General features: G+C 50.3%; 3 protein-coding genes across 3 annotated transcripts; 2 read left to right on the top strand and 1 right to left on the bottom strand.

Annotated features, from left to right (window-relative positions):
- The first annotated feature begins 892 nt into the window (after positions 1-892).
- On the top strand, positions 893-4,936 carry TMPRSS5 (transmembrane serine protease 5). Its single transcript, XM_083808512.1, has 13 exons — positions 893-914; positions 1,203-1,323; positions 1,541-1,648; positions 1,793-1,915; positions 2,065-2,200; positions 2,380-2,493; positions 2,666-2,709; positions 2,801-2,963; positions 3,064-3,239; positions 3,597-3,698; positions 3,949-4,091; positions 4,195-4,347; positions 4,553-4,936. Exons 4-13 carry the CDS (start codon positions 1,807-1,809, stop codon positions 4,559-4,561), a joined length of 1,149 nt encoding a protein of 382 aa, XP_083664638.1. The 5' UTR covers positions 893-914; positions 1,203-1,323; positions 1,541-1,648; positions 1,793-1,806; the 3' UTR covers positions 4,562-4,936.
- On the bottom strand, positions 4,681-17,808 carry ZW10 (zw10 kinetochore protein). Its single transcript, XM_083808488.1, has 16 exons — positions 17,650-17,808; positions 16,964-17,098; positions 15,685-15,786; positions 15,430-15,507; positions 15,149-15,308; positions 14,448-14,597; positions 13,583-13,774; positions 13,168-13,331; positions 12,161-12,343; positions 11,441-11,679; positions 10,348-10,419; positions 9,327-9,496; positions 8,907-9,037; positions 8,302-8,433; positions 7,547-7,749; positions 4,681-6,663 (listed from the first exon to the last, which is right to left on the bottom strand). Exons 1-16 carry the CDS (start codon positions 17,764-17,766, stop codon positions 6,543-6,545), a joined length of 2,349 nt encoding a protein of 782 aa, XP_083664614.1. The 5' UTR covers positions 17,767-17,808; the 3' UTR covers positions 4,681-6,542.
- A 784-nt stretch (positions 17,809-18,592) lies between these two features.
- Positions 18,593-21,501, top strand: CD3D (CD3 delta subunit of T-cell receptor complex). The gene is made up of 5 exons (XM_083808517.1): positions 18,593-18,982; positions 19,968-20,168; positions 20,421-20,552; positions 20,786-20,829; positions 21,179-21,501. Exons 1-5 carry the CDS (start codon positions 18,739-18,741, stop codon positions 21,239-21,241), a joined length of 684 nt encoding a protein of 227 aa, XP_083664643.1. The 5' UTR covers positions 18,593-18,738; the 3' UTR covers positions 21,242-21,501.
- The last annotated feature ends 1,204 nt before the right edge of the window (positions 21,502-22,705 follow it).

Genomic DNA, 22,705 nt, shown 5'->3' with positions numbered 1-22,705 from the left:
GCTGTGTCTTCTGGGCTGGAGAAGCGTGTAAACAAGAAGGGGCCTTTGCTTGTTTGTTTTCATGACACAGCTGTTCCAGGCTGCTCCGGCTGCCTTTTGGTTTTCAGACGGGCTGAAAGTGGTGCTCAGTCTCCTCTCTCCTGGAGGAGAAGGTGGGGTTTGAATTACTTAATTGGAGATGGTTTTACTGTTATTTCTGGGGGGGTGTAGCCAGCTGGAGAAGCAGCACGGCTGGAGGGACGAGGCCATGCAGGGTACCGGGCACTGGGGCTCTTTGCAGGACCCCGGGAGCTGCCGATGGGCTGAGCCCACAGCTCGTGGCCTGGGGCTGATTTCCATGAGGAATTTTGTGCTCTCGTTGGGGCGCCGGGAACAGGACGAGCTCTGCAGCAGAGGCTGGCACTGCTGGTCGGAAGGAGGCCCTGTGCCCTCTTCCTGCGGGGCGCAGCCGGCGTCTGTCAGCAGCAAGAAATTGAGCAGAGAAAGGAGCTGAGCGGGGAGCTGCGGGCCGACCTTTGCTGCTCTCCGATATTCCAGCTGGAGAACCCGGCACCTGGGGAGCTGGGGCTGCCTCCCTGCGGGTCTCACTGCAGCCCTGTCGGGCACGGAGGGGCTCGCCGAGTGAGGGGGGCTCCGGCCCCCCCAGCACCTGTGTGAAGCAGCCTGCGGAGACAAAGCTGCACCTGGCGGCAGGCACCTGGCGTGAGATGTGGGGCCGATACCGAGCACCTGCGGGCCGTCTTTTCTGATTTATTCCTAGCTTAAATCAATTTGCTGCCCAAGGTCTGCTCTAATAAAGGTAGCTGTTAAGGGGGGGCTTGGTCCCAGGTCTACCCGTGCCTTGGTGCCCACTGCTGCAGCCCTCTGCTAGTGTCCAGGGGCTGCTGCTGCTCTTCAGTGTCTCTTGTGTACAGGTGAGCAAAGCGAGGCGGGGAGAGGAGGGACGGCAGGTGGAAGGTGGGGCTGGGGCAGCCCAGCAGCTGCTGGGGTTGCTCAGAGCTGGGGAGGGAGGCGGTGGGGAGCCAGGAATAAGGGGCTGGGAGCTGGGTTTGTGCCGAGGGAAACTCGAGCAGCTCAGCAGAGACATCCTGCTCTCTGGCATGGTGAGCGGCGCTTCCTCTCGGCCCCCCCTGCCTCAAATGAAGCTGTTCCCTTCCAGGAGTCTGGTCTGCCACTGACCTGCGCCCTGCTCCTCTCCATAGGGGCCGGCTGAGGCTGAAAGCTGTCCCCAAAACCTGCCTGGCATCGGGGACACGGCACAGAGCCAGGAGAGCCTGACGGCAGAGCTGAGGGAAGCAAGGACAGGGACGTCCCCAGGACACGGTGAGCCAATTACAGACTTGGGGAGCAAGGGGGGCCCCCAGATCCTGACCTTCCACAGAATCCATGGCCATAGGTCATCCCCTCATGGCACTGGGGGCACAGGGTCGGGAGGGCCCCAGGAACAGGGCCACAGTGACCTGAGAACCTTGCCAGGGGCTTGGTGGTGCCATGAGGGATGGATGAGACCGTGTCCATCCCCTCCCTTTGTTTCTTAAAGATTCTGCTGAGGTATCTCTCAGAAGTCTCTGCACCGTCTGGAGGCTGCTGCTGCTTCTGGGGGCCGTGGTGCTGCTGGCGGGGCTGGCGGCGGGGGCTTGGCTGCTGGGTCAGTGCCTGTGCCGGGACGGTTCTGCCTGTGGGTGCCCAGCGCCCCTGCCAGGGCAGCATAGGGCCCTTCCCACTGCCATGGACCCTTGGGGGCTGCCCGGCCCTGCGGTCTCACCCCTGCTCTCCCCTCTCCTTCCTGAAGCGAGGCACCTCAAGATGCCACCGCCGGACCAGGGCTTCGCCCCACCACAGGAGCCGGGTGCGATCCCGGAGTGTGCTGAGGGTGAAGAGGACGAGCCCGTGGTCGGTGGGGCTCCTGGCAGAGGTTTTCATTCCCCCCACCCCTGGCAAGCCCAGCAGGAGCAGAAAAGATACTCTTCAATAATGAATTTGTCCTGCTGAACCAGTAGCTCGTTTCAGCTGCATGCTGCAGTTGTTTCGCTTGGTTTTTAAATCCTGCTCTATTGGCCTCAGTGTCTTTCAGAATCAACTCAGACAGCTCGCTGCTGGAAGCGCGGGTGCGAGGCCGTCCCGGCTGGCTGCTGGCCTGCCACGAGCGCTGGCGGCTCAGGCTGGGCACCCAGCTCTGCCGGCACCTCGGGGCGCTCCGGTGGGCAGGGGCTGGGGGCTCGGGGTGCTGAGCGGGGCTGGGGGGAGCTGTGGGAGTTGGCTGCAGCCACCTGGGCACCTTCCTGGCCATGGGACAGGGAGGGTGGTGGCACCACAGCTGCTATAGGGCAGGAACCACTCCTGGGAAGGTTCCTGGGATGGTTGTGGTTGCTCCTGCAGGATGACCCACCAGAAGGGAGTGAACCTGACGGACGTCAGGGTGAAGGACGCTCAGGAGTTCATCCAGCTCAGACCCGGCCAGGAAGGCAGCCTGGAAGACATGTGGCAGGTCAGGTACGGGCAGGCCTGGGCTACGGCAGGCTTTGCTGGAGGCACAAAAATACCTTTTTGGGCTTAAGATGGGCAGAAAACCGTGCTGACTTTGCCCAACGAGCAGCCCCGTCGGGGACTGCTGCAGCTCCCCAAGCACTCTGCAGTTTTCTGATCAGAGGTTTGCCCTGCGCAGGAGCACCTGCGAGTCGGGACGGATCGTGGCTCTGAAGTGCTCAGGTCAGTGCCTCCCTCTCCTCGTGAGTCCCCAGGATCTCCACCCGCATCCATCCCTCTCCCCTCCGTCCTGTCCCTCACGGCTGCCTTGCAGAGTGCGGGCTGCACCGCGGGGCCCTGCGGGTGGTCGGGGGCACGGACGCGGCCCCTGGGCGCTGGCCCTGGCAGGTGAGCGTGCGCCACGGCTCCCGGCACCACTGCGGAGGCTCTGTGCTGGCGCCCAGCTGGATCGTGACGGCGGCGCACTGCGTGCACAGGTAGCGGGGAGCTGGGTGCCCGTCCTCGTCCCAGGCCTTGTGCAGGGAGCCCTGAGATGAGGGCCAGGCGCTGTGGTGCTCTGTTACCCGTGGTGCTCAGTTACAGGCGGCTGCACGCCTCCGGCTGGCTGGTGGGTGCCGGTGTTGCTCGTGGCTCCATCGAGCAGGAGGCTGGGGTACCGGTGGAGAAGGTTATTTACCACCCGCTCTATAACGGCAGCAGCCTCGACTATGACATTGCTCTGATGAAGCTCCGCATCCCCCTGAATTTCTCTGGTAAGATGCTGTTGTGGCCTCCCCCCACTTGTAGTTTGTCTGGACCTGCAATGAAGAAGTGGCTGGAAAGCGGCCTGCTCTGACCCTGCCCTTTGGGAGAAGCTGCTTAAGAGGGTCCCCAGCCCCTCTGGGCACCTGGAGGCAGCATGCCCAGCAGCACAATGCTCCCAGCTGTGCCTGGGAAGGTGGCTGTGGGAGCTGAGGCCTCCAGGGGCCTGGTCCAAGGGTGTTTCACCTCCATTTGTGGGGCTGAGCAGCTCTGCAGACTGAGTTCTGCAGGCTGGCAGCTCCACAGCTTCGGCTGCGCCTGCACTGCATGGCCCCGCTGTCCCGGGGCTCACCGCATCCCCTTCCCAGCAGATGCCATCCGTGCCGTGTGTCTGCCACCCTCCCATCGCGACCTCTTCCAGGGCACCCCCTGTTGGGTCTCAGGCTGGGGCTACACCAGACCAGACCAAGGTAAGCGCCCGGCTTGTCCCTGTCCCTCGGTGCTGACCTGCAGCTTTCCCTGCTCCCCACTGAGGTGCAGCCCTTTCCATGCCGCGCTTGGTCCTGCACTGCTCCCCTCCTGTAGCCTGCACCCCCCTTCAGCAGCCTCATTAATCCCATAAGACCCCATCTTCCTCCTGACCCTTCAGCTACAGTGCCGTGCTCTTCCCTGACTGCTTCCTGGAGATCTCGTTTCCCTCCTGGTTTCTTCCCTCCGCAGCACAGCTAACGGAGACTCTGCAGGAAGCTCTGGTTCCCCTAATTAGTACCAGGAGGTGCAACAGCTCGTGCATGTACAAAGGAGAGCTCACGGCCAGGATGCTGTGTGCCGGCTACCCGCAGGGGAAAATAGATGCGTGCCAGGTAACGGGAAGGAGCAACTGGTGCTGTGGGGTGTGCGCAGCCAGAGTGGAAATGAGCAGAAGCGTTACATCCCTGTTGTGCTCCAGTCCTTGCTGTCTTGCAGGGGGACAGCGGGGGCCCCCTGGTTTGCCAGGACGAACTCACGTGGCGCTTGGTAGGTGTAGTGAGCTGGGGCCAGGGCTGTGCCGAGCCCAACCACCCCGGGGTTTACACCAACGTGGCTCAGCTTCTGCCGTGGATTTATCGCACCACAGAGGTAAGCTGGGGCAGGTGAAGGTGTGTGTTCAGCCTGACCCGCAGCCAGGCACGTGGCATAGGAAAATCCAGGTGCTAGCATCCTGTTTTTAGCTTTACCTGTTACTACCCCACGCTCGCTCTTGATGCATGACCTCTGGGCTGACCTCCCACCCCACAGCATAGTACCAATTCTTTATTTTTCCTTTTTATTTTCTTATTGCTAGATCTACTAGAAGCAATGCAAGGAGAGACGTGTCAGAGCAACATCTTGCCCCTTCGGAAGGTCCAGCTTCATACTGTGTTACTGTAACCACAAGAGAATCAGTCTCCCCAGGCAACACCAGACAACAGGGCCAGTATAAATAGTTTATTAAAGAAAATAGCATATTACATTTTTGTGAATAATCCACATGAGAGAAGTGGCGTTTTTCAAAATATCAATTTTTTGTTTTCCTATTTATAAAAAGGGCAAGGGCTCCCAGGAGATGCAAGCGTCATGGGAACATTCTCAACCCCCAAATGAATTACTTAAAGTAGTGAAAGGGGGGAAAAAAAAGGAAAAGCTAGAGTGACAGTCAGAGTTTGGATCAATGTTTGCCTTCGTTTTTCCATTCTCACAGGCTGGACTTGGTGTAAATGGGAACTTGACTGCACCAGCCCGCTCCGCGTGCTTATACCCCTTCAGGCCAGAAACAAGCAGTCTCCCTGCCCCCAGACCTGGCTGTTCCTGCCTGACCCAGCACCCAGAACAGCCATGAGGTTCTGCTGTGATTCGGGTGCAATGTAAAATTTGGGTGCAGTGTGAAAGCCAGCTGTAATTTTGGTATCCCCCAAAATGCTCAGGAATGTAAAGAGAAGTCAGACAAAAGTCCAAACGAAAAGGATACAATGACTGGTAACATTAAAATGTGTAGCTCTATGATCTAAGCTTTTGTAAGCAGGTCATGACATGCTTACAAACCATTACATAGCAGGAAATATTCTGTGTGCAGCAAGGGGCACATCTTGGCCTCTGGGCTACATTTCAACAACTGCTATTGATGAGGTTTCCAACTAAAATAAAGGTATGTTTCTTGAAGTCTCAAACAGCCTTTGTAACTTCAAGCATTATCTTCTAAGTGCACACTTAATTCCTTTTAATTCCCTTCTTGTATTTACTAGCATTTATATCATTCTTAAAATACAGTAAGGTTACTATCAAAAAGACAATAGATGCCAGACTTACTTAATTCATACACAAATCAAAAGTTAAAGGAAGGAGCTGAACTGGCTTCCACAGCTGGCAAAGTCGGATGGAAAACTTTGAATTCAGTTGTGAGATAGTTCCCATGAGAAATAAAGCCATGAGGAATTTTGCCGGTTGTGCAAAACACTCGGCCTCAGTAAACATTTCACTTGGAACAGGGTTTCCTCTTCCCCCCAGTAAAATTTTCACTTTGTTGACATCTGCTGTTCAGGGAAACATGAACAAAACAGGTGGGTAAGAGCAAAATTTGGCACTTCAGCATTCTTAGAAGGACACCAAAAGCTACCACTGCTTGTGAGTTTTATATGTAATTTGCAGGGACAGAAGAGGTAAGACACAAAGGGGGTACACGTCCCCTGCTGTAAAACTGCATAGGTAAGATTCACAAGTGAGAAATAACAATCCCTCTACAGGACCCTTAAGCAAGCAAGCTTGAGATGACATTGTACAGCACCTTGAATGAGAGGCCCACCTGCCAGTAGTGCTCAGTCTCACAAGGAGTTTGGATAAAGGACTTACTTGCCTATGCTGGGCTTACAAGAAGATGAAATCCAAGAAGATGGAATTTAGCAAACATCACAAAAAGCATCTCTTCTTCACCAGGACTGTATACCCATCAGCTCCTAAAGCAAAACTACAATCTGGGTGTAACACCTTCAGGGAGCAGGGCAAGAAGTTGAATTTTCAAGCCCAAACTCCACGTGTGTAGCAGATAAAGCAGCTGCAGTTAGTGCCCATGTGTTACCCACCTTTGATTTCCTGTTCTCAGACTCATAGAGCCATCCCATGGGCCCTGCTGACAGTGAGCTAGGAATTTTTTCTCCTCCCTTAGTCAAGCCTCCAGGAAGCACACACCTAATGCTAAGCTTTTTGTAGTCCAGTACAAGAAGGATCAAATCCAAAAAATAATTAAGATTCTCAGTTCATTCTTGCTTTATCAGAAGATGCAACATGTTACAAGCAAACAGTTACTTGATTTTGGCCAGTGCTGCTGCTCTTCTTTCCGTGTTCTGGAACAAGGCTCGTATCAGACTCTTCACTTCAGCTGGGGAGAATTCAGCTGCAAGAGGCCCCTTCCCATCTGCCCATCTACAAGGAAGAAAGATCTTCATTTAATAAAACTGCATGGAAACTTCACGTTAAAACAAGCCTTAGAGCATTCACAACAAACCACTGCAGTTCTCCCACTCCTGTGATGACTGAATGGTTCAAGTAAAATTAAAAGCATAAAGCATTTATAGGCATGCTACAGTAGTAAATCTAGAAGCAAAACAAATCTAGTTAGCAGCCTATTAGCTTCATGCAACTTAGGTCCAGAATTATTTAATTAGGCACAAAAAGCAACAGGTTTTAAGGTGTTTCTTGCACTTAGTACAAACTTTGCAGTTTAGAGGACAGTATGTCTCCTTGTCGTTCAGATGTACATGTGAAGCGAGTGTGCGCAAGAAACATCTAGCTTCTGACAACTCATGACAACTAAAGTAATAGGAGTCATAATGCAAATCCTCATGTATAATTCAGATGAATACCCCTTGCAAGTTAAGAGACCTAAGAAACGGTCTCTAGAAACTGAAGACCAATTACGTGAAATGATAGCTGCAGTTGCAAGGCACAGCTAACATCAAAAGCAGTGGGCAAAATGCCTGGCTGCTTAGCATCGCGTACTTCTGAATTTAGAGACGTCAAGGGGGGATGTATAATTGCTCTGCGGTTGGCTCTCCCAGGGCACTTTTTTTTTTTTTTTTTACCATTGCTTTTTCACCTGCAGGAGACAGCTGAATATATGACCAGTGAAATGGACTATAAACACACAGCCAAAATATGGCACTAGGAGCAGCTGTCTGATCCTTATTAAAAGTGATTCTCCTTCATCTGAAAAGGCTCTTCTAAATGCGGTGCCCTGCTGGTATCAGACCGCTTCCCAGCTCCCTGTTTAGCAGGTGAAGAACTAACCGACAAGGAAGACACTCACTGATCTACTATTTCTTGGAGGTTAGCTTGCAGGATGATCATCAGCTCTTTGAATGTCATCCATTTCTGCACGTAGACTGGAACTTCCTCTTGATATTTCTTGTTTTTGTCCTCTTCAGGTAGGGGGGTGAAAACCTGGGGTCCTTCCACTACCATGATCCTACAGAGGGAGTACAACCTATCTGCATCTTCTGCAGAGATATCCTAGAATTGAACAAATGTAAACAAAAAGAGCAGTTAGATGTGTCTTTGAGGTGCCAAGCAGTAAATTAAATGAAATTTTTCTTTTTTTTTTAAATGGGACTGTGTGTGTGAAGATGAAAAGCAGTGGTTTGGATTGCATTTAACATTCTCAAGCTAATATAACTGATTTCACGAATAGCTATTTCATCAAGGTCTCTGCAACTGCAACTGCAACTGCAACTTCAGAACAAGGGTTCTGCTTCTGAACTGCGCATCTTGGTGCACTAACAAGGATTTCACTGTGAGGCAGAGGGGTTATGAGGAAGGTCTGGAGCAGTTTATAAGGAAAGCGCTCAGGTAACGCCAGCACAATGATGAAAGCAAAGCTTTTTGGCAGGCATGGCATAAGCAAGTGTCCTAGCTATTAAAGGAAAAGAGGCCACCCAATTCACAGTGGGGGGGCTCTTCAACATGTAGACTACAACTGGCTCCCCTGAAACCTCAATTTGGAAAGAATTTCTAGAGGTCACACACACCACCCCTACGCCTGGCATGTCCACCTCGTGCAGTTACCTCTAGGGCAGCAATCCTAGTGACAATCTCTGAGAGCGCTGTGTTCAGTAAGGTCCCCATGGCCTTGCAGTATATGTTCACTGGAAGGACATCTTGCCAAACTTTCCCCAGTCTTTTCAACTGATGCAATACCTGGAAGACAACAGCTGTACATTCTCTACGTGTTATCAAGAAGTACATTAAGAAAAGCACAAAATGATAAGGTGAGCGCACGTGGACAGAAAAGTTTTACAGAAGCAGAAGGCTATGACTTCATCCTGCTACCACATAAAGCAGACCTTCTTGGAAAAAAATGCCACAATTTCAGTTTGCATTATGGCTCGTGGATCTTTCCCTTGAAAAATGAAATACCCTAGATAAGCACTATAAACAAAAGTTCAAGATTAGGAAACTATGTCATCTTGGAGCATGCGGACTTGAACTCAGCATTCTACACAATGAGACGCAGCCCGGGGGGAAAAAAAGCATGCGAGAAAATTCATCTTTTGCAAAATTTCACTCTGCTGAAACAGTGCACAGTTCTCAGGACCAATATTACATACTGTACCTTTCCAAGGACAACATCTACAGACAACAGCATATTTGACTTTGTTTGCCTTGCTTACCTGCCTTATTGCTTTGTTTGCTGCAGAGTAATTGTCCTCATCATCCATATTAGAAAAATTCCTGGCACTTGACAGCCTCTCCAGGATTTCTCCTTTCTGCACTCGCATCTGGGCCAGAAAACACTCCATTCCTTTAGAAGCAAAAACAACCAGAGAGAAGCAATTAAACAATTATTAAATTTGCTCTGCCTATGCCAATTTAGAGACTGTAAGTGCTGAATAATAAACTTATTATTTTGGGCCAATTTAACCAAGCTCGGTCACGTACTTAATAAGCTTTTGCACGGCATGGATTGCTACAGCACTTTTGAAAAAGAGCTGAGTAGCAGAATTAACTATAGATGACAGGCTAACATTAAACTAGTACAAGCTTATCTACCTCAGAGTTTCCCTCCATAAAATACCGAAAGGTAAAATTACCAAGTCTCCTAAAACCAGGTACCAGATCTACAAAAGTAGCCGCTCCGTCACACAGGATGTTTGTCAAGCGGTATCGGAACTGGTGTCCCATGGTGAGCAAGTGGTGAGCAATATACATGCAGTTGTTGTGATGAATAGCTGCTAGCTGCGGGAGTTTCTGAAGGTTTTCTCTGTCATACGAAGGAGGAAGAAGAAATTTATGCATTTAGACCTGACCCCGTTAGAAAACTGTCATATGTACACTAAACAGCCCATCTGTCCTAGCTGTTGCTGTAAATAACTGAAAGGAATGCTTGGTAAAGCCATCAGTTGGAAAAGAAGTATTTAAACTCCTCCCACATCCACACAAGAGCTTACATACACAAAAGAAGTTCTATGGCTAGTGAAATGGAACCTTGGCATTCCAGCTGCGTGTTGTACTCACATTGGTTGTTTCTAACAACCAATTTTCAAACAGGAAGATTCTTTTTTACAGCGTAACAGTGAGGAAAAGAGAGAAGGCCTTTTCAGTAATACTTCAGTGTTCTTTGACACAATTGTATACTTTAAATCTTCACTGGTGCTCTTTATTACAGGAAAAGCATCGTGAACAATCTTAAAGGCTAAACCCTGTCAATGCCAAGGATGAGGACTCTGTTCTAGTTACCTAAGCATCACTCTAGTAAATGGATGGATAAGACAGTTTACAAAATTCAGTTATGTTCTAGAGATGCAACTTCAGCTCGTGTTTCCTGTGTTCCCACATACACAAGGGCCATCAGGCACAGAACCAATTTCATTCACATCAAGGAAACACTAAAAACTATCTCCTTGGTCATAAGACTGCTAACTCAGAAACTCTCAGGCAAATATTTTGCAGCAGGTATAATTTAATAATGCATTAGGAGCACCAGCTTTTTCCCACTGGAGGAAGCCCTTAGTAATCTTTGGCTGTGGTGGACAAGCAGGGAAAGCGGGGCTATTCCAATCGCACTGCTGTGTCTCCAAACAGGCCCTAAGTAATGCACATACATACACTTACTTGTGGTATGTTGGTACTACGTCGTAAAACAGCTGGAATATATTCCGTACGGAGTAGAAGAGCTGTATACAGCTACAAAGAAAATAAGATTCATGTTAGTTTGTCTGTGGAATTTATATCTTGTCTGCCAAGCAACTCTCAAGCCTTTCTTAAAAAAGGTTTTATTAGTGGTGAAGCACGTTTTTCTTACTGAACAAGGGATAAATTGTCAAGATCAATTACAGCAATGTCAATAAAAGCAGCATCCTGGAAAATTCACAAAGGCTTCTCACAAAAGCTGTGATGACCTTGTAAGTTCAGCGTGGAAGAGATGAACTTCAAGCCACATGTCAGAACAGAGATTACGAAACCCTGCAAACAAAGGGAACAGTGTCCTTTCTCCCAATAGGTATGCATAAGTAGTCAGCCCTCTTTCTGCCACAGTACAGTGAAAGGCATTCAGTACCTAGGAAACTCTCCCTCCTCAGGGTTGTGGTCTCCGGTTTTTAAAACTGACTCTATGTAGGTTCTCAGAATGTTTAATTGTTTTCTCTGAAGAGCCCTGCCAGATGTAGAGCTGGAGTTTTTTGCTTTCATCCAGCACGTGAAAAAAGAAAGCAAGAACTCTCCTCAGAATAGGTGCCATAACTTATCATTTGGATGGAACAAAAGATACGTTTTTTTATCTTTCTAAATAATTGAAACACACGATAAAATATAAAAATGAACACAGCAGTAGAGTTTCTTCCAACTAAAAGACTGAAGCCATGAGCTGCCTTGTGCAGCCTAGGGATTCACCGCGTTTTCACTGCTGCAGTAGCTACAATATGGCAAAACCCACCTGAATGCTCCATCAGAACATAAGCCTCAAACACTGCTTAACAAGATTATTGCAGGGAACATATTCAGCAGCTGCTCCTGCTGTACCAGTCTACCGCACAAACCCAGGGAGCAGCCTCCAGCCAAAACACAGTGTAACTTTAATGATTCATTCTAATTTTTAAGTATCTTCAGCTCTTTTATATTTCTTTTACTCGATTAACAGATGCTTAGAATTGCCAAAGGCAATAAATATCTGACTCCCAGGAATTACCCACTGATATATAATTCCTACCACTGATCTGTGCTGGCTGTAGCCTCCAACAGCGTCTGATAAGCCAGTTCCATCAGTTTCTCCACCGATGAACTGATGCGGCATGTGGGCAAAGAGAACGTGTACTGGCTCAGTTTGGTCTCATTCTCCAAATTCACCATCTCCTTAGGAAGTTGTTTAGATGTTTTTTGCATTTTTAAGTGATCTCCTGACCCAGGATCAGGAAGCTTTGGTAGGGCTACGCACGAATCAGGTGTGATCTAAGGGAAAACAAAAGGTAGAACATTATTTGCAGCCCACGGAAAAGAGGCTGTGGATGACTACAAAATATTGATTTAAGACTCAAGATTAATACAAAGCTGCAGAGGTCCCCTAAGACCCTTGGAGGTCTCATGGCTTATGAACTACACAGCAGACCACGAAGCAATCTATACGGTGTTTCATGCCTAGAAGCAAGGTCTGTAAGTGATCCTCTAAATTTTCTTACGCTTATGACACTAGCCAGAAAAGCCTACAAAAGTAAGCTTCAAACATGTTAAGTAACATCTTGGTAGTGAAATAACCCGCTTGAGCACTATTAAAAACAACTTCAACACCGTTGTTTGCCAAAAGCACCAAATAATCACAAGTAATCAGTGCTCTACAAAACAACGAAAAACCCTCAACTGTCCTAGACAAGCCTTCTTCACCTGCTACACTATTTTTCCACATAGGAAAACAAGATATTGCAACAACAGGCACCTTTACGGTATTGTGTATTTCTGAGGTCATCAAGTTTCTGGCTGCCACAATCACATCTTGACATTTCTTATTGGCGAAGTGGGAATTGACGTTACGAGCGTATTTCAGTAAATCGGTCGTGTCTCCTTTCAAAAACTGCATGTTCTTCAGGGCTTTTTCAAATTCCTCTGTGGATTTAATCACCTGAGAAAGGCAGACACATTCTACATTGATACTTGTGAATTGCCAGTTATAATCTCCTAAAATCCAAGAGCAAAATTAAAGCTGGGTATAAATTCCTCCACTCAGTTGAAGGCAAAAGACGAAATTAAGTTTTAGAGGGAACTATCTAACAGTTCTACAGCAATCTTTTGGAAGAAGCTGGCTCAGTTGGAGGCCATGATTGTACAATAATACAGTCCTCTAGCTGCAAGTTTGTTTCCTGACTTTGCTGGCAACCTAATTCAAAAATCAGAGGAGCAAGATGATTAGATTTCATTACGCTGGGCTACTTGGGGCAAAGGGACTGGGGGGTTTGCCCTATGATCGCTGCTGTTTCAAACAGCTGCCTCTCCAGGAAAAGTATCTTTTGGCATTCTTCACTAGTAAAGATATCACTATTATTAAGATTTTTAAAGTTAAGTTTTTTTAAAGTTTTAAGTTTTTAAAAAAGTGGCCTACACAAGAAACCCGTGATCATTAGACAATTAAAAAAAAACAAAGTCAAACACAGTAGTTCATTCACAGGAAGCCAGAGATCCCGCATCAGCATGTAAAAGACCTCTTCAGCCTCTTACAGAGGCTCACACAAGAGCCTTATGCCACACACCTGAGAACCTCCAAGTCTTAGTTAAATTTGGCCTGAGGTCCTTGGATCAGAGACCCTGCACCCTTAATAGGACAGGAAAAACAAGCCACGGTTTACCTGAGATAAATAACACAGTTCTAGATTAGCAAAAGACACCTTTCTGATGAGGTTGGCCATGTGGCATTTCAACTATATAAATTCGAAAGTATTTCACGCCTACCTCTATATACTGCTCTAGTTTGCTACTGTTGGTTGGGATTGAATTCACTAGGCAGTTCTGAATGAGGCAGTCTGATAACTCTTCCCATATCATATCACCCAGCAGTTCTGCCAGTGTCACTCTGCACTCCTTCTTGTCTTCCACACGCTGCTCAACTGGCACATCTGAATTCAAGAGAACAGAAATGGATTTTAATATACCTGCTTCCTGGACACGACCCTCCACCATTTCACTCAGTCCTTCCTGTCAAAAAAGCATCTTTCAACTGTTCCATAATTTTATAAAGGAGATGTTCTTCATATCCAAACCATGTGCTGTGACTGTGGAACAACCTCCACCCCGATCAAAAGACAACTGAATTTATGGTTAAACTGAGCCCACTTTCCCAGTAATTCCAAAGGAAGGGACTACCTACTCAGCAAGTATTTGTGGAGAACTTCAAGAATGAACTTGATCTTGTCAAAAACCTCCACAGGAGAGGAATGATCCAAGTTAGGATCTTCACACCTAAAACGTAGGATGACCACATCCGACAGTTCTTCTGTGAATGGCTGAAGAGATGGGTATGAAATCAGCGGCTTGAGGATGTATTTCAGCAACAACTGGCCTAAGATATGAAAAAAAAAAAGATATTTTCCTACAGCAGGAGTTTGTTCCAGTGAGGCTGAACTGGCAGTATTTTGGATGCACAGATTCTTCAAGTGAAGTGGAAGAAGCATTGTCTAGACTAGCTGTGTCAGAGAACATTCATGACGTAAAACGCTGGCTTTGGTTTCACTACAGACCACTTGACTCCTATAAAACACATATGGAGGCCTAACAAATTGCTGCATAGTTGATGTAAAATGAACAATTACAAAGCCAGAAGTATGAAATCCTGTCCTAGCATCTGTCATGCTTCCTGATTACTTCTTGCTGACACCTGAGAACGGAAAAGCCCAGAAGCTGACTAAAACCAACAGTCTTGGTCTTTGTAGATAAGGAAGCTTTAACTGGAAAAGCCCTTTAAACCCTTTAATCAGACCATGAAACCACAAAGCCACAGATCAAAACAGTATACTAGAATAACCTGACAGGAAAAGATAAATAATTCTGGGCAGTTTCATATTGTAAAAACCAGAGGATTCACCTCATGCTCACTGGGAAACACAAAGCAACAGACGAAGACGTCTCCCAATGTACGACTAAAGTGAACTGGATCGCAATATCCATCCTACAACAAGCCTAAACTGATATCCACTCAGGCTGCAACAGCTATGTGGATCCAAGGTCTGTCTTACCGAAAATTTTAAGCTTGGTGCGCAGTTCTCCTAGGACAGCAAATGCCTGCAGCACAGAAGCAACAGGCGGGCCAGCAATCTCTTCCTCTTTTGATGGCAGTGTGCATAAGTGCAATTCTGAATGCATCACTGACTCCAGGCTGCTACTTTCTAGAGAAAAGGAAGAAACATCTCTGTGTTAGAATGTGGTCTGAGATACAGCAGATCTGAGAACCTACCACATTCCTCAGCTGGCAGCTAAAGCGATATGCTACCTCTCCTCATTTACACAAAACAAAGTTCCTATAAAAGAGCATCAGAAGAGTACCAAATACCTTGTGTTTCAGTACAGGACAAATCTGCAGAATTCTTATTTCAGTTGCCATGAAATTGACGTTTAGTGACAATCACCCCCCTTGTCCCCACTGTAAGCCAAATCTGATCAAAGGAAAAGTTTGTGTTTTAATGAAGACACCAACATACAAATTCTAGAGCAGCTGCAACAAAAGTAGCAGCCAAAAACCTATCAGAGAAGATAAAGTATTCTTACAACTACCCTAGTAGGATAATATATACAGTCAGAATAAAAACTTTGGAAATCTCTCCTTAAACCAACCTTAATTCAACAATATTACAGTATCTCCTAACTTGTAGGTGCTTGAAACCAGACTTATTTGAAGTAGCAAAGCAAAAACAGTGCAACAAACTAGAATTGCGGGCACCTTTTGAAGGAGGAAGCTTCCATACAGCCAACTTCTGCCATTCTTCTCCTAGATGATAGAGCATATTTTGTGTCTGCACTGTGAGCTCTGTGCCTAGTGCCTTCAGGATCTTCAGCTCAAAGCCCTTGCGGGATTCCAGCATTTTCAGGCTGCTTCGTGCCTGGCAGTAAAGGACAAACACAAAACATGGGTAACTGTTGCCCCTGCTACTGAAAAGGACCTTGTGAAATTTATTGAAAATATTTATCAACAATTTTGCCACACGCTTACGAAGTCATTACCTTTTCCAGTTGTTGAGCTGCTACAACATACTTCTTCTCCAACAACGCAGTGTTGTACTCTTTAATAGCTGTATCAAACTGCAACAATCAAACAGGATCGTATGTAACAGCGTATCTATTAGACTACATAATTTTAAACAACAAGAGTAGACACACGAGTTACCGTTAGTTATTGAAAAGAGAAGCCCCGAATAAAGCCACGAACTGAGCAGCAACCACCACTTAATGATTTTAAGATGCACATCCCTTCCTCACCTCTTGTAGCTTTTTCAGAATACTCAAAACCAGTGTGTCTCGCTCCAGCTGCTGCTTCAATTCAGTAAATTCAGCAACAGCGACGTTTAGGTCTCTTTGAACCTAAAATAAGAAATTTTTCATCAGACATCTGCCAAACATTAATAGATTTCCTCTTAAAAGTGACAAGAAGATATAAAGTATTTCTGTTAATAGAGTACTTTGGTGAGAAAGACAAAAGACTCAATGTTAACAACATATCTGCTCTGGCATTTGATAATGACTTTGTCTTTGGTTTCTATGGCCTTCCATTTTAATCCCTGTTAGAAAGATCCTTATAATTTCCCTACTGGAAACTCATCCATGCTGGTTTCTTTTTTTATTACATTACACGCTTTGTCAAGGCATTGGAAGGAAACTCAGTATCAAAAGGCTATCAAAAGGAGTTGAGTTTTCTTTTAACACAGCCATTTTAAATGCAGGATCACTTGAAGTGAGCCGAAAGCTAACTCAATTGACAACGTTACAGAACCCCAGATCATGGGAAACACTTGGCTTTAGGGTCTCCAAAGGCAGAACTAACTCCAGCGAAGTGAACATGACTTGGCTGGTACCAGAACCTCACACATAGTGCTGGTAAGGTATGACCCAGAAGCTACATATTGAAACTTTTTTTTTTAACCTGGTTTAGTTAACATGATTTTGTGTGTGTGTTTAACTGCTGTTGTTTATTACCTTTTATTTACATTAGATTGGTTTTCATTACATTATTAACACATCATGCTTTTCTGTGAAGAACACCACATGCCACTCCTTCAAGTCACGTTGGAATCAATCAAAGCAGCACAAAAGCAGAGAGGATCCAGCCGGTAGGGCCTGCTCACATTCTCCTCAATGGCTCAGTGAATATGCGCTGCCATGTGCCATGATTTGGGTGGTGCACATCAGTGCCCTCTCTGCCCCAAATCCCCGCGGGACCAACACTCAGCCTGTTTGTCACTGCATCACACCCTACCGCGATGCAACCAGGCGGATCCTTCTCTCTCCTCTGGAGACGTGCGACACACTTCTCCAAGGGCACAACAAGCAAACTACAACTAACAACCCCTTAATTATTCTCAGGCACACCCCAGACGGGACGTAAACCCATGCCATCATTTTTTTGGGGTGATGCCATCCACAGCCTTCAGGCCCGTGTCCTCCATCCCTGTCCCCCCTGCACACAGCAGGCGAGGACCCGCAGGTGCGTGGTGGGCCTGGAAGAAGCTGCCAGCAGCCGGGGAAGCCCAGCAGGTCCCACCTGCTCCTCGATGCCGGCCCTGAGCAGCTCGATGCTGCCGGACAGCCCGTCCACCTGCGACACCAGCTCCTCGGCGCTCTGCGCGCTGGGCAGGAACTCGCTGTACTTGCTGGTGATGGCGGAGCACACCTCTCCCTGCGGGGGCACACGGGGCAAAGTCACCGCCCGGCCAAGCCCTGTCAGGGACCCTCGGGACCCCCAATTCCTCCCCCAGGACCCTTAATTCCTCCCCCCAAAACCCTTAATTCCTCCCCCTGGCCTCTCTTTTCCTCCCCTTGGACCTCCAATTCCTCCCCCCAGGGCCCCCTGGTCCTCCCCGTCAGCCCCTCACGGCCCCCCCATTCCCCCTCCCAGAACCCCCAATTCCTCCATCAGGGCCCCCCCCGGGACCCCCAAATCCCGCCCGGGACCCCCAAATCCCCCCCCCGGGACCCCCAATCCTCCCCTTGGGACCCCCAATTCCCCCTGCGGGACTCCCAATTCCAACCCCCGGGACCCCCAATTCCTCTCCCCCGGCTACTCCCGGCCCTCCTCAGCCTCTCCCGCCCCCCCCCCCGGGACCCCCAATTCCTCCCTCACGACCTCCCCCGGCCCCTCCCGCCCCCCCCCCCCCCCCCCCCGCCTCCAAATCCCCCAAATTCCTCCCCCCCGGCCCCCTCCCGGCCCCCCGGCGCCCCGAGCCGCGCCTTGAGCTCCTCCACCCGCCGGGAGAGCCGCCCGATGCGGGTGCCCAGCCCCTCCTTGTCCAGGCGGCCCGAGTGCGCCAGCACCGCCGCCACCAGCGAGCCCGCGGGAGCCGCCATGGTCCCGCGGCCCGCGCGGCACCACGGGAAGGCGGCGCTACGGCAGGCGGCGGGGGACAGCCTCGCCTCCTCCTCCTCCTCCTCCTCCTCCTCCTCCTCCTCCTCCTTCTAGGGGTGCTGGGGGGGTACCCAGAGCAGCTGGGGGCCTTTGGATGCTGGGGGGGGCAATGGCAGCCCGGGTGTGCAGAGGCGCTGGGGGTCCTGCAGCAGCTGGGGGGGCATACGGCAGCTGGGCACCCATGGGTGCTGAGGGGTCCTAATGGTGCTGGGGGGGTCCCTGGATGGTGGGGGGGTCTATGGGTGGTGGTGAGGGGCAGTGGCAGCTGGGGGATGCAGAGGTGTTGGGGGGTCCTACAGCTGCTGAGGGGGCATATGGCAGCTGGGCACCCATGGGTGCTGAGGGGGTCGCATGGGTGCTGGGGGGGTCCCTGGGTGGTGGTGGGGGGGAATGGCAGCTGAGGGGGCAATGGCAGCTGGGGGATGCAGAGGTGCTGGGGTTCCTGCAGCAGCTGAGGGGGTGCTGTGGTAGCTGGGGGAGCATATGGCAGCTGGGCACCCATGGGTGCTGGGGGGTTGTGCCAGCTTGGGGGGGGGGGCATTGGTGCTGGGGGGGAGGGAATGGCAGCCAGGGGCCTGTATCAGCCGGGGGGGACTATGGTAGGTGGGGACCCATGGGTGGTGGGGGTTCTATGGCAGATGAGGTGACCTGTGGGTGCTGGGGGGTGAATGGCAGTTGGGAGACGCAGAGGTGCTGGGGGTCCATGGGTGCTGGGGGGACCATGGGTGCTGGGGGGAAGGAATGACAGCCAGGGGCCCATAGCAGCCAGGGGGGACCATAACAGCTGGGGACCTATGGGTGCTGGGGGTTCCATGGCAACTGAGGGGACCCACAGGTTCTGAGGGACCCATGGGTGCTGTGGGGGCCCGTAGCCACCTGGTGGACCTGCTGCTTCAGGCCCATCGTGCCCTCCCATGGGTGTCAGGGCTGGGCGAGGAGGCAGTCCTCGCTGCCCTCAGAGGAGGGAGGCCCCAGCCCCCGGGTTTCCGCTGCCTGACAAAGACCTGGGTGGCGCATCGCGCCGCGCCGTGCCGAGGAGCTCTCTCCTCTTCCTCCCCCCCGAAAAGCTGCCGCTGCTTCACGCCATGCGGAGGGGACAGGCCCTGGGCACCTGGGCGCTTCTCGCCAGCGTGGCCGTGGCCGGGTTGGGTGTCCAAGGTAAGTCCCCAGGGCATCGGGTGCTGCACCCCGTGGGGACATGGGGACGGCACCCCCGGCGTGCCGTGCTGCTTTTCCGGGGTTTTGAGGCTGGGGTTTTCCATTACAGCTCCTCGGTGTGAGGTTGACGGGCATGGGTAGGGAGGAAGGAGCGATTTGGTGCAACAAGTCTTGAGGATGGGCTCACCCTCGTGGCTCTGTCAGCCCGCTTAGGACTGGGGCCATTGCTGTGGCACTCTGGATGCCGTGGCTTGTCTTTGATGGCGCAGACTTGTCTGACGGTGACACAGCGTGTCGTTGGACATGGCAGTACTCTGGCGTTAGACTGAAGTAGCCATGGGCTTTGTACCAGCATGCGTACTCAAGCAGGAGAGGCTGTACGCTGTACTCTGCTCCAGTGCCCAGCAAGTAAGACAGGGAATTTGCTCTCCACTTGCAGGCTCTGAGGGTGATGTGTTTGGGCCAAGGAAGCAATTCTATGTTGTTGGTTTTCTTTTTGGATGGTTTTCACTAAGAATGGTTGTTTTCAGTGTCACCCTCTGCGGGGTTTTGCCTCGCTTGTTTGGGCTCAACTCCTGTCCTTGTTGGTGAAAACATTTCACTCGCTGTTAAAATGTCTCTGCTGCAGTTGCACTTCATTACCAAAGCAAACTCTGTGCAGGATGAGGCTCCGACACACGCAGGCTGAATGGGTCCAGATAGATACCTGGTTCCAGTTGGTTTTCGCTCAAAGGAAAATTGGATCTGTACACTACCCAGAGCTGCATTAAATAACCACCTATTGAACACTGGACTGCTTTTGCACTGGGCAATCTGCTTTTTTTGCAGAGGTTTCTGTTTGCAGTGTCCTTTCCGTGTCTCGGGGGACAGCCTAATGCGATGCTGTCTGCAACAGCCATCTCTGTGAGTGAGACTCCTAAGCTCTGCACCACTGCGAGGGCTGAGGACTGAGCTGTCAAGCTCTCTGCTCTCCTTTATTTTACAGGACAGACAATAATTGTGAAAGAAAAAAACGAGAAGGTGTTCCTGACCTGTGGATCAGACAAAAATGTACTCTGGAAGAAAGGTAATGAGCAGATAGCAAACGCAACGGAGCTGGACTTGGGTGCAATTTATGACGATCCCAGAGGCATCTATACCTGTATAAAGGAAAACAAAGAGCTCACTCTCCAGGTGTACTATCGAAGTAAGTGTCAGAAGCCCTGTTTCTAGAGCCACAGGACTGCTTGGAGTTTTTATGCAAATTTTTAAGGGAAATACTGATTTCACAGAGCTTGTGGCTGGTTCTGCCAGTTGGTGAAAGTCTTGCCAGCTCCTGTCCTAGGTCGTCCCGGCTCGGATGGGCCCAGGTGGCAGGGCAGCCACTGCGGTTGGAGGCAAGGGTCAGGGTCCTGGTCGGGGTCCTGCTCTCAGTCCTCGTGTCCTTTTGTGTTTCCAGTGTGCCAGAATTGCATCGAAGTGGACGCTCCCACCATCTCGGGGATTGTGGTTGCAGATGTTATTGCCACCGTCCTCCTGATGGTTGCTGTGTACTGCATCAGTGGCCAGGACAAGGGACGCATGTCACGAGGTGAGGGGAGAGCCCTGCTAGCTGCCGGCAGCTGGGGACAACAAGTGCCTGCGCTTCTCTAGGAGCTGCGTGGTGGCCTTTCAGGGTGCAAGATGCAGGGGCTTTCTACCATGTCTCCCAGAAGAAATAAAAGCACAGAGCTCAAAGCAGCCAGCCACTTGGGTTTGTCTGCAAATGCTCACCACGCTGCCCATGATTCCCCCGATCTTTGACCGCTGTCTTTCTTTATTTAGCTTCTGACAGGCAGAACCTGATCGCCAACGAGCAGCTCTACCAGGTGAGCGTGCGTGCGCACGTGTGTACGTATTTGGGTGTGTGTGCATGGGTGGAAGGAGCTCCACGGGGCTGCAGTGGCGTAGCCACGATGGCACCGCTGCTGGGGGAGTGGCGTACGATGTTGGAGATTACTCTCTGCTGGGGAGTTCACAGCTCTCTCTCCCAGAGTGATGCGGAGGATGGGGCAGGCTCAGCTACCCCATGCTTCTTACGCTCTGGGGTTGTTAAACTCAGGGGTGTGAGGGGAGCTTGCCAGAATCTTGGAAAAGGGAGGTTTAGGCCAGCTTACCTTGTACCCAGGGCTGGACAGACACAGTTGTTGCTCACTTTGCCTTTTTTTTTCCCCTTAGCCTCTTGGTGAGCGGGATGATGGACAATACAGCCGGCTGGCACATGCCAAAGGCCGCAAGTGAAGCGGGAAGACAGCAGGGCCAGTGACTGACTCCTTCACACCAGGTTTACTGTTACAGCAAAGCCACTGCCAGTACCAGAGAGCACCAACACCTGGCCCTGGCACTGCCTTTGTGAACTCGCTGCTGGCAGAAGATGGTGTCGCTTTTTGCCTGGAGAGCCCTCCAGATCTCTGCGAGGATGGGCTGCTTGTAACATTCTGCTCTTTCCACGACCTGTTGCATTTCTGTATTCCTCTCATTAAAGATGAGTCTGTTCCGTAGCCTCCCCGGTCCATCACTTGTGTTAAGGCCCGGGGAGCCATGCGGTCACTGGGGAAGGTCTGTGTTGGATGTGATCTGCTTGGATCCCTTTAGAGTCCTAAGGTTCCTGCCTGTTCTGATAGGACACTGCTGTGCCAGCGCAGACAGGGGTCCGTGGCAGTGCCTGGATTCAAGTGACATCCAGGCCCATTGCTGAAGCTGGGGATGGGGGACCTTCTGAAGGGAGAGGGTTGCTGCTCCTGACTCACTTAAATTCTCTTCCAGAATTGGAGAACAGGGACAGCAGGAGCACAGCAACACTCAGCAGGGTCTGCATCACTCCTGCTAAGTGCCTGGCCAGAGCTGGGGGTGGCAGGAGGCAGTGAACAATAGGATGTTTCCTCTGCACATGCAGGGCTTGGCATCTAATTGCATTCTCCAGACCTCAGAGGCCTGCCAGGTCCCTGGCACCCAGCTAGCCTGCAAGCAGCCTCAGTGCTTCGGGGAGTGAAGCATGAGCAAAGAAGCAAGCTGGGCTAGCTGCCTAGAAGAGCTTGTGTGGGCTAGACCCAAAGAGGAAATGGAAACTGTGAAGGGGATGAAAACTGCAGCACAGACCATGCAAAACACGTGGCAGCAGAGCTGGCCGGGTAGTGAAGGCCAGAGACAGCCCTCAGTCCCCTCAGCTCCGATGTTCCTGGGAGGCTCCACCATACTCCTCTGCCTGAGCATGACCAAAACGGGAGGCAGGTTGCAGGCAGGATCAGCTAGCAGTTAGAAACCTCAGAAACCAGGTCATCCCCCATGTGCCAGTTGCATACAGCTGTAGGCTGTTTTCCTGCTTTTCTCAGAATCTGGGTTCCACGTACCTAAGGCTTTAGAGGGCACCAGGCTCTGAGCTGACTTGTGACTCGATGGTGCAATGCAAGCACCAAATGAGCTCACACGCAGTTTCACACAATGAAAACTGGCCACAAATCTGGCATGTCTGACATGGCAAACAACATTGTGTCTGTACACAGCTGTGGGTGCACTGCACATGTCCGTACAGGAATCACTGAGTGATCAGTCTTAGAGAACAAGAAAGCAACCATTTTCCTGTGGTGTCAGCTCTTTGTACAACAACATTTTGCTCTTCACATCTTCATGGTATTTCCCTTTAAACTGCTCTGGTGGAGGGTGAGCCTGATATGGCCATTAGAGGCCGAATGTGCTGTATCCTCC

This window comes from Anser anser (assembly GCF_964211835.1).
Source record: "Anser anser genome assembly, chromosome: 22".
Taxonomy (NCBI): Eukaryota; Metazoa; Chordata; class Aves; order Anseriformes; family Anatidae; genus Anser; species Anser anser.
Note: the sequence above shows the minus strand (reverse complement) of the source record. Positions and strands in the feature narration are given on the sequence as shown.

What these genes read in the sequence shown, in the direction of transcription:
- ZW10 (XM_083808488.1), bottom strand. Translation starts at nt 17,766, where the DNA reads ATGGCGGCTCCCGCGGGCTCGCTGGTGGCGGCGGTGCTGGCGCACTCG. An exon ending in GGCGGGTGGAGGAGCTCAAG is followed by an intron (nt 17,099 to 17,649) that starts GCGCGGCTCGGG and finishes GTGCCCCCGCAG; the next exon opens with GGAGAGGTGTGCTCCGCCAT. An exon ending in GTAGTACCAACATACCACAA is followed by an intron (nt 9,497 to 10,347) that starts GTAAGTGTATGT and finishes TTCGTATGACAG; the next exon opens with AGAAAACCTTCAGAAACTCC.
- CD3D (XM_083808517.1), top strand. Translation starts at nt 18,739, where the DNA reads ATGGGTGTCAGGGCTGGGCGAGGAGGCAGTCCTCGCTGCCCTCAGAGG. An exon ending in GGCCGGGTTGGGTGTCCAAG is followed by an intron (nt 18,983 to 19,967) that starts GTAAGTCCCCAG and finishes TTTATTTTACAG; the next exon opens with GACAGACAATAATTGTGAAA. An exon ending in CAAGGGACGCATGTCACGAG is followed by an intron (nt 20,553 to 20,785) that starts GTGAGGGGAGAG and finishes TTCTTTATTTAG; the next exon opens with CTTCTGACAGGCAGAACCTG.
- TMPRSS5 (XM_083808512.1), top strand. Translation starts at nt 1,807, where the DNA reads ATGCCACCGCCGGACCAGGGCTTCGCCCCACCACAGGAGCCGGGTGCG. An exon ending in CGGTGGGGCTCCTGGCAGAG is followed by an intron (nt 1,916 to 2,064) that starts GTTTTCATTCCC and finishes TATTGGCCTCAG; the next exon opens with TGTCTTTCAGAATCAACTCA. An exon ending in CGGCACCTCGGGGCGCTCCG is followed by an intron (nt 2,201 to 2,379) that starts GTGGGCAGGGGC and finishes TTGCTCCTGCAG; the next exon opens with GATGACCCACCAGAAGGGAG.